Here is a 14,998-nt window from a genome sequence, read left to right on the forward strand (position 1 = left end):
AAAATTCCAGAAGATTAATGTATGATGAAATGTAATTCTTTATTAATCTTGTTATTTGAAAAGGGATTCATTGGGAGAAATTATTGATTCTTTTGAATTGTGAACTGAAAACAAACATGAGTAATTTATAAAGTAAAATTTGGCAGGTAGTATTTGTGGATGGATAAACAGTTAATGTTTCATGTCAAAGAAGAACTGAGAGAGTTAGAGAGAAAATTAACTATTATTGTTAAATTGCTGTGTCCACTATACCCTGGGACAGTGACTTGCTCAAAAAACACCTAATGCACTAAGAATAACAAAAGTACCTTGTTATGATTAGATATATTAAACACAAACCAGCTAAATTTGTAATTTTAAAATTATTCAGCAATGTGTTTTTTGAGTTGCATTAGGTTAGTAGTTCCAACAATTACATTGATATGGATTTTTAATGCGATTTAAATATCCCCAAAATACTTATGAGAACTCAAGTCAAATTTGACATTAAACTACGTGTGGTTTTCATTACCACCTAGAGGTGCATACGAGCTAAATTGAGGAACAGGTAGATTTGTTGCGAATAAAATGAGAATTTAAAAACTGAGACACAAGTCAATGAATATCCTAAAGGGAATAAATTTGGTGCGAGTTAGGGTACTGGCAACGGTTTTGAATAGCCCATGTTTTCAGAAGTAAACAGAGTGGGGTCTGGCAAGCTGGGCTTTGGAATAATGAAATCTAGAGTTGTTGAAGGCCTGGTTTGGCTCTAGCTGATCTGAAGCATTAACAGCATTTCTTCAGCATAATGGAGATGAAAGTCTTTGATGGCAAAGATATATAGTCCAAATAAATGGAAGTGCTGGAAATGCTCAGCAGCATTATTGGAGAGAGAAACTGGTTAACATTTTGGATAGCAGATCAATCATCAGAATTTGTCATTTCTTTGTTCCCATAAACTGCCTGACAATGAATATTTCCAGCACCTGGTCTTCCGACATCTGCAGTAAAGCAGAAATATTTTTTTTGTTGATCTAAACCTCAATCTGAGGATGGAAATGGCACCATGCTTGTGAATTGGTTGGTTCAGCCTCGTTACTAGCGTGAAGATTATATCTCTAATTAATACATAATTTACATTCTTCATCAGTGAACTTTCTTGTGTTTCAGGTCTCGATAGACGAAAGCTGATAAATCTTGCCTATTTTCTGGGCAGTGACTACACTGAGGGGATCCCTGGTGTAGGTTATGTAACAGCAATGGAACTGCTGAATGAATTCCTTGGGCCTGGACTGGAGCCGCTTTTTCGTATTCGGTAGGATAGCTCATCATTTATCATAAATCTTATCCTGTTTACTTTGTTTGGTCACTTGCACAGAATAGAATGTGATAAAGCCATTTGACCCCATTAACTTAACTCCTTTAATTGTGCACGTAACATTTATCTCACTGTGGAATTTATTAAGTATTTTTAATCTTGTGAGTAATGCACTCTAAATTATTTTTCTTAAGCTCTGCAAATTTAGTTTGGAAAACTCCAGGTTACTAGATTAACATTGCGATCGGCATTATTCATCCATGGCCACAGTCATAAAAGTATTCCGTCAAGTATTTTATCATCTATTTCTATTTCATTACAAACAAGATTTTGAATCTGCGCTAAATAGAATTGCTTAGAACCAACTGAACGGCCAGCCTTAGACTGTAATAGATATAAATAACATTCTGATCTTGATCTTTTCATTGGAATTTTTGGAAATGTTAATCTTGTAAACTAGCACCGATAGAAAATCCTACTGTATTATTTGTAGTCTCATGATTCACAGCAAATGGCATTCTACCTCTTTTTATTAAGCAAATAAATCACTATTAAAAAAAATGATTTAATGAACATTGTACAAATATTTATTAAAAGAAACTCCTATAATTCTATAATAACAAATGCCATCTGTTATATGAAATATGTTTGCTTTTGCATTTTCTCCTATTTGTATCGTGTGGCAGCACTGAACTAATATGATATGGCTGCTTCTTGCTTGAGAGTTTTATTTATGTGGTTAATTGTTATTGTTAAACTTCAAATTACAAAAGTAAATTGACTTTTTAATACGAATTTTTAATTGTCACTTTATAATTTAATTAATTTGATTCCCATTATGCATATGTGAGGCTGTGAATTCAGTACTTGGGAGTTTTGCCCATCCTTAATTCATGGAATTGTGTTAATTATCCAAATGTATATATGATCCAGATTTATGGGATCATTCTGTGAAAAAGCGACATCAGCCAAAGAGTATAAAACATTTGACAATCAATATTTTTCAGGGATTGGTGGACTGAATCTCAGAAAAATAAAAAGTTACGAGACAATCCTAATGATACAAAAGTGAAGAAAAAACTGCGTAACTTGGACATCAACCCAGGGTTTCCAAATCCAGCTGTGGCAGAAGCATATCTAAAACCAGTTATAGATGAATCTAAAGGATCACTCTCCTGGGGAAGACCAGACCTGGATGAGATTAGAGAATATCCTTTTGTATAATGGTTATTTATATGTATAATTAATACACTTTGTATTGACCAGATTTGATTTCTTTGTTATTCTCGTTATTTACTAGATGTACTTATATTAGTGTTTTCTAGGCTGCATTTGTCAACTGCATAGCAAAAACAAATATAAAAATATAATGTTTCTAGATTCTTTTTCCAAGGTACAGATAAAAAATATTGGAAGCATAGCTTAACCAAGGCCTGGGCATGCAAAACTGATTTCCAAAAGAAATATAGTGTTCAGCCAGCTCCTGTGACTTAGAGACCGCTGGGAAAAAATGAGTACCAGAATGAATAGAAACAGTAACAGGATAATGTCTGTTTTCAACTCATCCCACCCCGCAGCTGTTCTTGCCCATCCCTATGAATTATTACTTGGTAATGCTCCTTAGTCCCCAGTACAAACTGAATCATCATAAGTCTCAGCCATCACAAAACATTACATAGACGTTAGAGGCTCACATCAAATGCGATGGCCGACTGACCAACATCCATCAACCCCTTGACCTTTCCTCCTATACCTTCCCCGCTGTTTGTAAAGGATACGGTAGAACGGTGGCTAAATATAGAAATAATTTCTTGAGGTCTGTATTGAAAATGGTTGAGATTCCCACCATAGCAACTGGGGAATTTAAATTAAAGTAGTTAAATAAATGTGGAGTAAACGGCTAGAACCTGTAATAATGACCATGATATGACCAGGCTGTAGTAAGAATCAATTTGTTTCCTGTGTTCTTTTGAGTAGAATATCTTCTGGCCAATATGTCACTCCAGACCCACCACAATATCTGAATTGGATGCAGAAATCCCTAAGCGACTAAGTTCAACAGCTAATTAGGGAACGCAAAGAAAACAGACCCAAACCAGCAGTCCCGACTATGCACAAACAGATAAATATAATCCTCATTGACAAATTTAAGGAAAAATGCAGGATCTTTGCTCGGCATTGCCAGGCTGTAGTTTTCTCATATGAAGGGGGAGCATGTTCAGTCTGATTTATTTGTTGTTTTCAATCACCCTTGTAATATATTTTATGTTGTAAAACATTGTTAATTATCTTTAACTGTTGGCAAATTTTGTCAGAATCGTTTTGGTTGGACTAGGAAGAAGACTGATGACATACTTTTGCCTGTAATGAAGCAACTCAATGCCCACCAGGTACGTCTGGACTGAACACGAAATGTTTCATTCCAATAAGTCATTCTGGTCAGTAATATTAGGTGCTAATACAGTAAACCTTGGTATACCTATGGTGTCTACAGTTTAATTGATAATACACATACAATTGATTCCACTTTGAGGTCAGAAATTTGTGGGTTCCAGTTTTATTCCAGAAACCTTTGAACAAAAGTTCACTGTGGTCCTGATGAATCATTACACTCTCAGAAGTGCTGCCATTTAGATGACATTTTAAATGATGGCTTCTCTGATGGAAATATAAGACTCCATGAACTATCCAAACAATATAAAAGTTATTTCTTGTGTTCTTCTCTCAATCAACATCACTAAAATAGATTATCTGGCTGTTTGCAGAAGCTAGATTATGAACATTGGCTGGTATATTTCCTACAATTGACAATATTTTGAAAAATATTTCCTTGGCAGTAAAGTCCACTGAACTTGCCATGGTTGTCATAGATGTTTCACAAGTTCAATGAAGCTCAAAAGGATTTGAATATCATAGTGAGTTTGACTACAGTTCTTTATTCGCTGAGTTCTAGTTTCGAATCCAGTACTGAAGGAAGAGTCCCTATGCCTGACAGCCTTGTATGCAAAGTAGATTGTTTGGTCTTTAATGGATGCAACTGTGAACTTTCTACCACAATTTGAGACATAAGTTCCCACAGGGTTCATTGGAAACACACATTCCAGCTTTTAAATACATTTTGAAGTAGTCTCCTCCATAATGTTTGACATATTGGGATCAAGCCAGGTTGATGGACAGCTGAACTGTGGGGCATTCCCAGCCCACAGCCAAGCTTGTTTTAGACTCCCACTTACACTTGCAAATGTAAAAGCCTGAAACAACCTGAGATCAGATTTCATTGCATCCTGCCATCCCTGTGTGCATAGGTAATGCAGGTTATTTTATGTTTAATTACATTGTTTATTTTAATCTATTTAAATATATTTTGAAATAGCCCAGACTATTGAAGACATTAAAAAAAAATCACAACCATTTAAAACCAACTGCAAAGTCATTTCATGGCATGGCGGCAATTCATGATGGTATCATTGACAGATCATGATACCAAATATCGAAAATGCATTTCGTTATCTCTGTACTGTACACTGACAATGACAATTAAAATTGAATCTGAATCTGAATCTGAAATACAATCCTGGGAATCACATCTCAGTAAGCTGTCCAAGATGTATTCCCATACTGAGCCTCTTTATCTTCAGGACTCTTGTCTGGTGGGGTGGGTTGGTTTGTTATGTTGTCTTATCACCTTCTCAATCACTCCACCCACTCATCTATTAATTTGGTTCCCACACTAGTTGAAACCTTAGCAAGTAGCACTTGCAAACCTCACTGCAAAGTAATTGGTAATCCTCCAGTTTCAGTGCAACCCATCCTTCTTGTGCAGATCCCACCTGCTCTGCAAGAGATCCCAATTTAATTAATTCATTTTCTCTTCTATATTAATTTTTTTTTCAGGGAGCCATTTCTAGCATTCCTACATATACCACTGCAATTTTAGTTTTTAATTTTCTGGATTATTAAAAACGTTTAATTTCCTTTGCAGTCACAGCCACGTATTGACACCTTCTTCAGAGTGGAACAATATGAGAAACAAGCAATAAAAAGCCAGAGACTTCGCAGAGCTGTGACTTGTATGTTGAGGAAAGAAGAAACTTCAACACAAGCACAAGAAACTGCTGATATACCAGAGGGGAGTAGTAACTCTTCAGACGACACTCAAGAAGTTGCCTTGGGAGCCAAAAGCAAATCCAGCAATTCCCAAATGAAGTGCAGAAAGAGGAAGCAACCAGTGAAATCTGCAGAACAACCACTCGGAGGAGGTTTTATTGGATCGCTTCATCTATCTGAAAGGTCAATTGACTCTGCAGAGGGTGGTTTTGAATATAACACCAAAAAATACCCTAAAACCACGAGTTTTGTTAAAAAATCTCCAGAAAAGCAGATGAAAGATAGAAAGGATAAAACCGAAGACAAAACTGCCTCTTGCAGCAGTAGCTCAAGTGAAGAGAATGATGATAGTCTAGTGACAGCCAAGCCTGTGTTTTCAAAGAAAGGAAAGGTCTTAAAACAAAGCAGCAACAAAAAAAGGATGAAAGGTCTTAAAACAAAGCAACAACAAAAATTAAAAAAATAAGTATCAATTCCAGTAACCATTTCTGTATTTCAAGCCAATTGAAAATATCACCCAGGTAACATTTCATGGCATATAAATCATGGTATATAAATCCATCTTGTTAATTTGAGGTTAAATCCCAATTTTTGCCTGATAGAAACTAAAGTTCTGATGGTAAATTGTTTTAAAGACCGCTAGTTGCTCAGTTGGATTAAATTCACGTACATTTGTCATTTGCCATATTCTTGAATTAAAAAAAACAATTGTAAATTTACCCGAACCTCTGGCTATATGCCATCGTTTAAAAAACTACTACATGATTGGCTGTTATTATGCTTCACCAGAGTGCAAAAAAAACTTCATTTTACTATGCAGGGTAGATTAAAGACATTTCCTGCAGACGATGGAATTATGTGCAAAGGACAATATCTTTTGAAATTGTGTTGTATTTATTAAATGTATCCCTCAAAAATAATGACTTCCTACAAATCAACCCACAGCTGCGTCTGTTTACAGGAAAAGATAAATACATTTTTGCAGGGCAGAGCAATTACCAAAATTGATTTTAGTAATAGATCGGGTTGCACTGTAACTAATCCACTGATTTGAATTTACACACACTCAATGACTAAGGTTTTCTTAGGTTTTGTAACATTCTGCAATTTAATTTTTCAATGTTGACTGACTTGGAATATCGGTCTGTAGTTGATGGACATCTTTTTCGAAAATAGAAACTGTTTGGCAATAGAGAAAACACAGATGAACGCAAGCAACATGGTTCTGATACTTCTGACAGATTTGATATGCAAGTGACAACGGCCAGAGGTAATATTTGGCTCTTGCAGTGTAACGGTAATAAACTATGACTGTTAGTAGTCTTTGTTATTCAATTTGCTCCATGCCTGATGGATAATTTCTGTGTAAATTAATGCTTTTGATGTTCAGAGGGTAATGCAATTAAAATTTGTTATGATACAATTAAAATATTTGGTTCTGTTGCTGTACAAATCTATTCCTTGATTTGATTTTTATGGATATTGGCAATCTAATGCAATAGTTGTGGAGATTTGTTTTCAGATCTTTTTATTACAAGTCGCTTATCAATGGGAGTTGACATGCACTCTCTTACTCTTTCTCCTACCTTTCTCCAAAAACTCACTCCCCCCCACAATCCTAATAACAATTAAAAAACCTTTATAAGCAGTCTTGTCTGTTTGCAAACGTTTGTTGGTTAAGACACTCTTAATGGCTCTTCACCCATGTTGATGGATGGAGTGCTGACAGTTTATTCAGTTGCTCTCAAGGCAATCCTAATGGATCAGGATTTGCTGCTCTGCCTGATGTATTAATAATGACATAGAAGTAGACCATTTTCAGATGTTCATGGAGAAAAATTGTGATTTGTAGACACTAAAATAAGCTATTTGCATAATGAAGTTTGTCTCACATGCAATATGGAACAGGCAAAGTGGCTAAGAGGTTAAGGCAATGGACTGGTAATTCATTATGCCGGACCACACTGTGGCGCATAGGATAAAGTTGCCTCGCAGTGCCAGAGAACCGGGTTATATCCTGCCCTTGGTTGCTGTTTGTAGGGTATTGCATGTTCTCTTTGTGATGTGTGAGTTCCTCCGTGCCTAGGTGAATGTGCGATAACATACAGTGCCCACCATAATGTTTGGGACAGACCCATCATTTGTTTATTTGTCTCTGTATTCCACAATTTGAGATTTGTAATAGAAAAACTCACATGTGGTTAAAGTGCACATTGTCAGATTTTAATAAAGGCCATTTTTATACATTTTGGTTTCACCATGTAGAAATTACCATTTAAGTCCCCCATTTAAGGGCACCATAATGTTTGGGACACCGCAATGTAATTTAAATGAAAGTAGTCATGTTTCGTATTTTGTTGCATATCCTTTGCATGCAATGACTACTTTAAGTCTACGATTCATGGACATCACCAGTTGCTGGGTGTCTTCTCTGGAGATGCTCTGCCAGGCCTGTATTGCAGCCATCTTTAGCTTATGCTTGTATTGGGGCCTAGTCCCCTTCAGTTTTTGCTTCAGCATATAAAAAGCATGCTCAATTGGGTTCAGATCGTGTGTTTGACTTGCCCACTCAAGAATTGACCATTTTTTAGCTTTGAAAAACTCCTTTGTTGCTTTGGAAGTATGTTCGAGATCGTTGTCTTGCTGTAGAATGAACCGCTGGCCAATGATTTTCGAGGCATTTGTTTGAACTTGAGCAGATAGGGTGTGTCCATACACTTCAGAATTCATAATGCTACTACCATCAGCAGTTGTATCATCAATGAATATTAGTGAGCCAGTACCTTAAGCAGCCATACATGCCCAGGCCATAACACCCCCACCACCGTGTTTCACAGATGAGGTGGTATGCTTTGGATCTTAGGCAGTTCCTTCTCTCCTCCATACTTTGCTCTTGCCACATAAGTTAATCTTCGTCTCATCTGTCCACAACTTTCGTATGAAGATGCATTCCGCCACTGTCGCCTACGAGGCCAAACTCAACGAAGTCTCCCTGAAACTACCTACATTTTGGACCTCACTGCCGGGGGTTTAGTTCCGACAGGCCGAGTCCCAGTTCTACATCCGCGGAGTATCTACGAGACCTACTTGCCACTATGTGGTAAGCGCTCTGGATTAGCAGACGGCCGGTCGGGTCGTTCCTTACCTCGATGGGTAAGTACGCAGGCCTCAAGGAGCCGCTGCTCCAGATCTAATGGCCGAACCGTATGGAGCGCACCTGTCGGGCCCTCAACATGGGCGGGCTCGGCGACTGGAAGCCCTGCCCACTGTTTGAATTTACCTATCTGCAGCAGTTGCCGCGAGACTTCTTGGGGGAGAGCTTTGAAGATCCGATTAGGCTAGAGGCGCGCGCCGACAAGCTGTGGCTGTCCGACCAGCAGCAAGTAGGTGCATTGGAATCCCTGGACCAGATCGATTCAGCGTCCTGAAAGGTCCAGTGACCCAAGACCACGCCCACAAGAGGCCCATGCCCACAAGAGCCACAAACCAGACAAGTGGCACAGGAGAGGAGGATGGCTGAGCAGGATCCAAGAAAAACGATGTGTTTTTACCACCAACGCTGGGGTTCAGCGGCCCGCCAATTCCGCCAACCATGTTCATTTCCAGGAAACACCAGTACCGGCCGCCAATAGTCACCGCATTGGCTGGCAGGATCCATCGCCTGTATGTTTGGGACCGGCTTTCGGGGCTCAGATTCTTGGTGGACACCGGGGCGGCGGTCAGCGTTCTCCCCCCCCCTCCAGAGTGGACACGCGTGCTGGTAAACGGAGCCCCCCCCTTAACTGCTGCGAACTGCAGTTCCATTCGTACTTATGGCATCCGCACTATCCCGATCATCTTTGGTGCGTGCCACGGCAGCGTTTGAAGGGGCAAAATAAGCCTTGGCTCAGGCGACAATGCTCGTACATCCGCGGGCTGACGGCCCCAACAGCCCTTACCTTGGACGCCTCGGACACTGCGGTTGGCGCCATTCTAGAGCAGTCAGTCAATGGCAAATGGCAAATAAGTCCCCTCAATACCACCAGGGGCGCCGGGGCGATGGCTGCCCTGTCAGCAGTATCGATTTTTCATTGTATTGTTATTTTTTAGTGTGTTAAAAGTTTGTTTTTAATGTTCTTCGGTTTGTATTATGTAGGGGGAGGGGTGGGGGAATTGGGGGAAACTTTTTTTCAGGTTCTTACCTTGCTGGAGATGTGATTAATTTTCGGATCAAATTCTCCGAGCGCTCTGTGGCCTTCCATTGATGGAGCTGGAGGCCTCCTCAAACTGAATTTGAGCCCTATCGCGGGGCGCGGTCTTAACATCGGAGCTGATCCCTTGCCTGGGATCGCGATCACCGCGGACTTACCATCAAAAGGTCGCAGTCTTCGGGAGAGGCTTGTCGGGAAGCTCCAACGTCGTGGAATGTTCGACCAGCCCTGACGCGAGGTTCGATCGACCGGCGCAGGGGAGCTGACATCCCCCCGATGCGGGAGCTGATCGCCTCGATGCGGAGGGCCCGAACGCTGCCAGCTACGGGAGTCAAGATCGTCCCATCAACGGAGGCTCGAGGCCCACAACCGCGGGAAAACTAAAGGAAGGACTTGAACTTTATTTCGCCTTCCATCAGAGTGAAGAATGTGTAGGAGTCACTGTGGTGGATGTTCATGTTAAAATGTGTTGTTGACTGATCTGTTGGTTTTAATTGTATGACTGACCTGGACAATGAAATTTCTCGTATGTTGCAAAACATACTTGGCGAATACAGTGTGATTCTGATTCTGACCTTCGCATTTGCCAAGGTCTCAGATCCTTGGTCCACCTGTCAGCAGCGCCAGCTAACGTTTATTTCGGAGTTTACGACAGACGTCTGACACATCGCCAGTAAATTGATGCAAGTCCCCTTTGTGAGGGCACGTATCTACGCGATCTGGCCGCCTCATTCGGCGTCCCGTCCGTTTCGGTGCCACTGGTTCTGGGGATGGGGGGGTCATGTGGCGGCACCTGGTGGGAGACCACTGGCAGAGCGAACCCTTGGCTCTGGAGGGAGGAGTTTGGTGTCTCGGTGTGGGAGGCGCAGGTCACGGGGTTGATCCTTGGGGGTATTTAAGGTCAGGCAACGCCCGTGCCCATTTGAGGAGTAGGGAGCTGTATCTTATCGATTAAAACATGTCTCAAGCACACAAATTGTGTCCGCTAGTTTTTGGCTGGACTCCTGCGAGTCCCCACTATAATAAAATTGAATAGATGTATTTTATATTTAATGGTTTATTTTGTACCTTTTTAATATCCCTTTTTTGATCATAAGTTTAACTAACTGCCAATCGTGATCACAAACCAATGTCTAATTTTACAAAGGATGAAAGTTAACCCAACTAATGTTTTTCAATAAAGACATAAAGTACTGGAATATCTCAGCGGTTCAGACAGCATTTCTGGCAAATGCCTTATCCATGTTCTTCACAGGTGCTGCTTGACCCGTTAAGTTACTCCTACAGTTGTTGTGTAAACCAGCATCTGCTGTTCCCTGTTTTTCACAATTTGTTTTTTCTTTATTTGTCACTTTGCAGAGCCATCCTACCTTCCGGTTAACCCTGCTCCTCATCTCCATTTTGCTGGTTTGATTTGAGGATCAATAAATGCTATTGCATCATAAAGGTCTGTAGAGGTAAAGCAACACTTTAAAATGTGAATTGATAGTAGTTTAATCTAAAATTAAAAGATGGCACGTTAGAAAACCTTTGGAATAGCAACTGTGCATGTGGATGCTTTCTAACGTGTTAAATATACACGGTGTAATTAATTAGAGGACATGAACACGAAGCAACTTGAACATGTTCAAAAGTACAGAATATAATTTGCACTGTGCCATTTCATGTCACAAGGGTATCAGATACTACTCATACATTTCAAGTTTCATCTTGATTTAGTGGTAGCTCGACATCTTCAATTTCATCTCAGACCAAATTCTAAATTGTCACTTGCATTCCAAGATGTACTACATGTATGGAGTTGTATTACAAGTTCCTCCAAATACATCCTATCAATAGTTTGTCCTGGACTAATCACATTGACAACAAAATCAGTATATCTCCAATGTCTCTCACTAATTTTTACAAATGCATCATCGAAAGCATCCTATCCGGATGTATCACAGCTCAGTATGGAAACTACTCTGTCCAAGACCACAAGAAATTGAAAAGTTCTGGGTGCAGCCCAGTCCATCGCACAAACCAGCCTCCAGTCCAAGTCCTCCCATAAGTTAGAGGGTGTGGGGATTGGCAGATGGCTGGCCAAAGACTGGTGATGAAAAGGAGACAAAAGGGTGTTGGGTAAGGAGAGAAGAATGAAAGGTAAAGGGAGGGGAGGGATAGTAGGGGAAATGCAAGTGCACCCAGGGAGGTGCGGAGGAAAGAGAAGGGTACAATACCTAAAACTGGAAAATTCAAAGTTCACATGTTGGTCGGGTTGTAAGTTACCCACTTATTCCTGAGGTGCTATTCCTCCAGTTTGCATGTGACCTCACTCTGGCAATGGAAAAGTCCCAGAACAGAAAGGTCAGTATGGAAAGGGAAGCTAAAAGTGGTTAGCAAACAAGGAGGTAAAGGGCCTAGGCAGGCAGAGCATCTGTTCGGTGAAACGGACTAGGCCTGCTGGATCTCCATTTACTCACCATTTTAACTTCCACATGTGGATATTTGGGAGGACTTCTTCTTGAGCATGTCTGGGAAATGGAAAGAAAGAGCTACAAAGAGTAGGACATACTGGAGAGAGTGAGTGAAAAGTTATTGGCAACAATTTTGATTCAAGATTTTATATAAACAATGAAATAACTTCAATACTGGTAAAGCCATTTACCACATGCCAAAATGTGTCTCGTTCATTCACAGCCAAAAGAACTAATCAACTAACCTGTAAATAATTTGGCATCTTTGAGTACTGTTTCATGTTGTGTTTATTAGTGCAAGGATAAATGAGAACTTTGCCTAGTCTATTAAATTTGATAATTACAGTATTGTACCATTAACACCATAGCATGCTGACTAATGAGCATTCCTGCACAAATTCCTTAACCAAGATGGCATCCCACAAACTCCCCACTGTGTGTCCAGGGCACCATTTTCCAGTGCTCGGTGGCCAAAGCAAAACACATGTAGGAATTCAGAATGTATTTGTTGTAATTGAAACGGGGAGCAACATAAATGTCTCCCTTGTGAATGTAAGTTTTGGCTGGCCATCATATTCAGTAATAAAACAATCCCTGACTCAACATTCAGAAACCCACTGGTTTTCACTTTCAAAAAATGATTTGGTTACATGGAACTTTTAAGATGAGTTTTGAGCAGATATTTGCCCAGCAAATCCCCTCATGGCGGGGTCACCCTGTGGAACAAATGCTGCGAAACTGCTCTTGATCTACCCCACTTCAGAAAGATTTATTTTGCGTCCACCTCCACCACCCCTTCCACTCAGCCTCCATTTTAACCATATAACCATATAACAATTACAGCACGGAAACAGGCCATCCCGGCCCATCTAGTCCGTGCCGAACACTTATTCTCCCCTAGTCCCATCTACCTGCACTCAGACCATAACCCTCCATTCCTTTGCCGTCCATATACCTATCCAATTTATTTTTAAATGATAAAATCGAACCTGCCTCCACCACTTCCACTGGAAGCTCATTCCACACAGCTACCACTCTCTGAGTAAAGTCAAGTCAAGTTTATTTGTCACATACACATACGAGATGTGCAGTGAAATGAAAGTGGCAATGCTCGCGGAACAACAAAACAACCAAACAAATTATAAACACAATCATAACACACATATTATTTTACATAATAAATAATAGAAGGAAAAACGTTCTGTACAGTTAGTCCCTGGTGAGAAAGGCGTTTACAGTCCGAATTGCCTCCGGGAAGAAACTCCTTCTCAACCTCTCCGTTCTCACTGCATTGCAACGGAGGCGTTTGCCTGACCGTAGCGGCTGGAACAGTCTGTTGCAGGGGTGGAGGAGGTCTCTCATGATTTTGTTTGCTCTGGAGTTGCACCTCCTGTTGTATAGTTCCTGCAGGGGGGTGAGTGAAGTTCCCATAGTGCGTTCGGCCGAACGCACTACTCTCTGCAGAGCCTTCTTGTCCTTGGCAGAACAATTCCCGAACCAGATGGTAATGTTCCCGGACAAGATGCTTTCCACCGCCGCTGCGTAGAAGCACTGGAGGATCCTCGGAGACACTCTGAATTTCCTCAATTGCCTGAGGTGGTAAAGGCGCTGCCTTGCCTTACTCACCAGTGCTGAGGCGTGTGATGACCATGTCATATCCTCAGAGATGTGGACTCCCAGATATTTAAAACAGTTCACCCTATCCACAGGATCCCCATTTATACTCAATGGAGTGTACGTCCTCGGATGATGTGCCCTCCTAAAGTCCATGGTCAGCTCCTTCGTTTTTTTGATGTTCAAGAGGAGGCTGTTCTCCTGGCACCAGAGTGCTAGATCAGCCACCTCCTCCCGGTAGGCCCTCTCATCATTGTCTGAGATCAGGCCCACCACCACAGTGTCATCAGCAAACTTAATTATTGAATTGGAGCTGAACCTAGCCACACAGTCATGTGTGTACAGGGAGTACAATAGGGGGCTGAGGACGCAACCCTGGGGCGATCCTGTGCTCAGGGTGAGGGACTTCGATGTATTCCCTCCCATCTTGACTACCTGGGGCCTGGCGGTGAGAAAGTCCAGGACCCAGGCACACAGGGAGGTGTTGAGCCCCAATTCCAGTAGCTTCCCGGCCAGTCTGGTGGGGACTATCGTGTTGAAGGCTGAACTGTAGTCTATGAACAGCATCCTCACGTAGCCCCCCTTCTGGCTGTCCAGATGGGAGAGAGCGGTGTGCAAGACCTGGGAGACCGCATCGTCCGTGGACCTGTTCGGACGGTATGCAAACTGCAACGGGTCCATGTTCCGAGGGAGGAAGGCGCAGATGTGATTCTTCACCAGCCTCTCAAAGCATTTCATGACTACCGAGGTAAGGGCCACCGGACGGTAGTCATTCAGGCAGGCTGGGGAGGCATTTTTTGGTACCGGTACAATGATGGATTTTTTGAAGCAGGCAGGGACCACGGACTTGTCCAGGGAGAGGTTGAATAATGTAGTGAGCACTGGAGCTAGCTGCGTAGCACAGGACTTGAGTACTCGCCCCGAGATGCCATCGGGGCCTGCAGCTTTTCTTGTGTTCACCCGTGTCAGTGCCCTCCTCACGTCGTGCTCGGACAGCGAGAATGTGTGCATATTCCTCCCTTCAGCTTCGGTAGCCAGCCCGCTGTCGGTATTGTCGATAGTCGGCAGACCTGGAGTGGTGTTGCCCCTCTCGAAACGAGCGTAGAAGGAGTTCAGGTCGTCAGCTAGGGAGGTGCCGGCACATGCGGATGAGGGAGGGGTGCTTCGGTAGTTGGTTACAATCCGTAGCCCCTGCCACAGGCTTCTGGTGTCCTGCTGCTCCATCTGTAACTCCATCTTGTCCCTGTACCTTCTCTTTGCGTCCTTCACCGCCCTTCGCAGTCGGTAGGACTCTGCCTTGTAGACGTCCATGTTTCCTGATGCCAAGCCCGAGT

At 41.8% G+C, this 14,998-nt stretch overlaps 1 protein-coding gene across 1 annotated transcript in view; it reads left to right on the plus strand.

The window, feature by feature from the left end:
- Nucleotides 1-7,612, plus strand: part of ercc5 (excision repair cross-complementation group 5) — a 33,999-nt gene extending 26,387 nt beyond the window's left edge. Inside the window, exons 13-16 of the mRNA XM_055637375.1 lie at nt 1,150-1,294; nt 2,305-2,515; nt 3,613-3,687; nt 5,280-7,612. Coding sequence (XP_055493350.1) covers nt 1,150-1,294; nt 2,305-2,515; nt 3,613-3,687; nt 5,280-5,870 — 1,022 coding nt within the window. The 3' untranslated portion in view covers nt 5,871-7,612. The remainder of the gene's footprint in view (nt 1-1,149; nt 1,295-2,304; nt 2,516-3,612; nt 3,688-5,279) is intronic.
- Nucleotides 7,613-14,998: the final 7,386 nt, after the last annotated feature.

Source organism: Leucoraja erinacea, chromosome 6 (assembly GCF_028641065.1).
Source record: "Leucoraja erinacea ecotype New England chromosome 6, Leri_hhj_1, whole genome shotgun sequence".
NCBI classification, from domain to species: Eukaryota; Metazoa; Chordata; class Chondrichthyes; order Rajiformes; family Rajidae; genus Leucoraja; species Leucoraja erinaceus.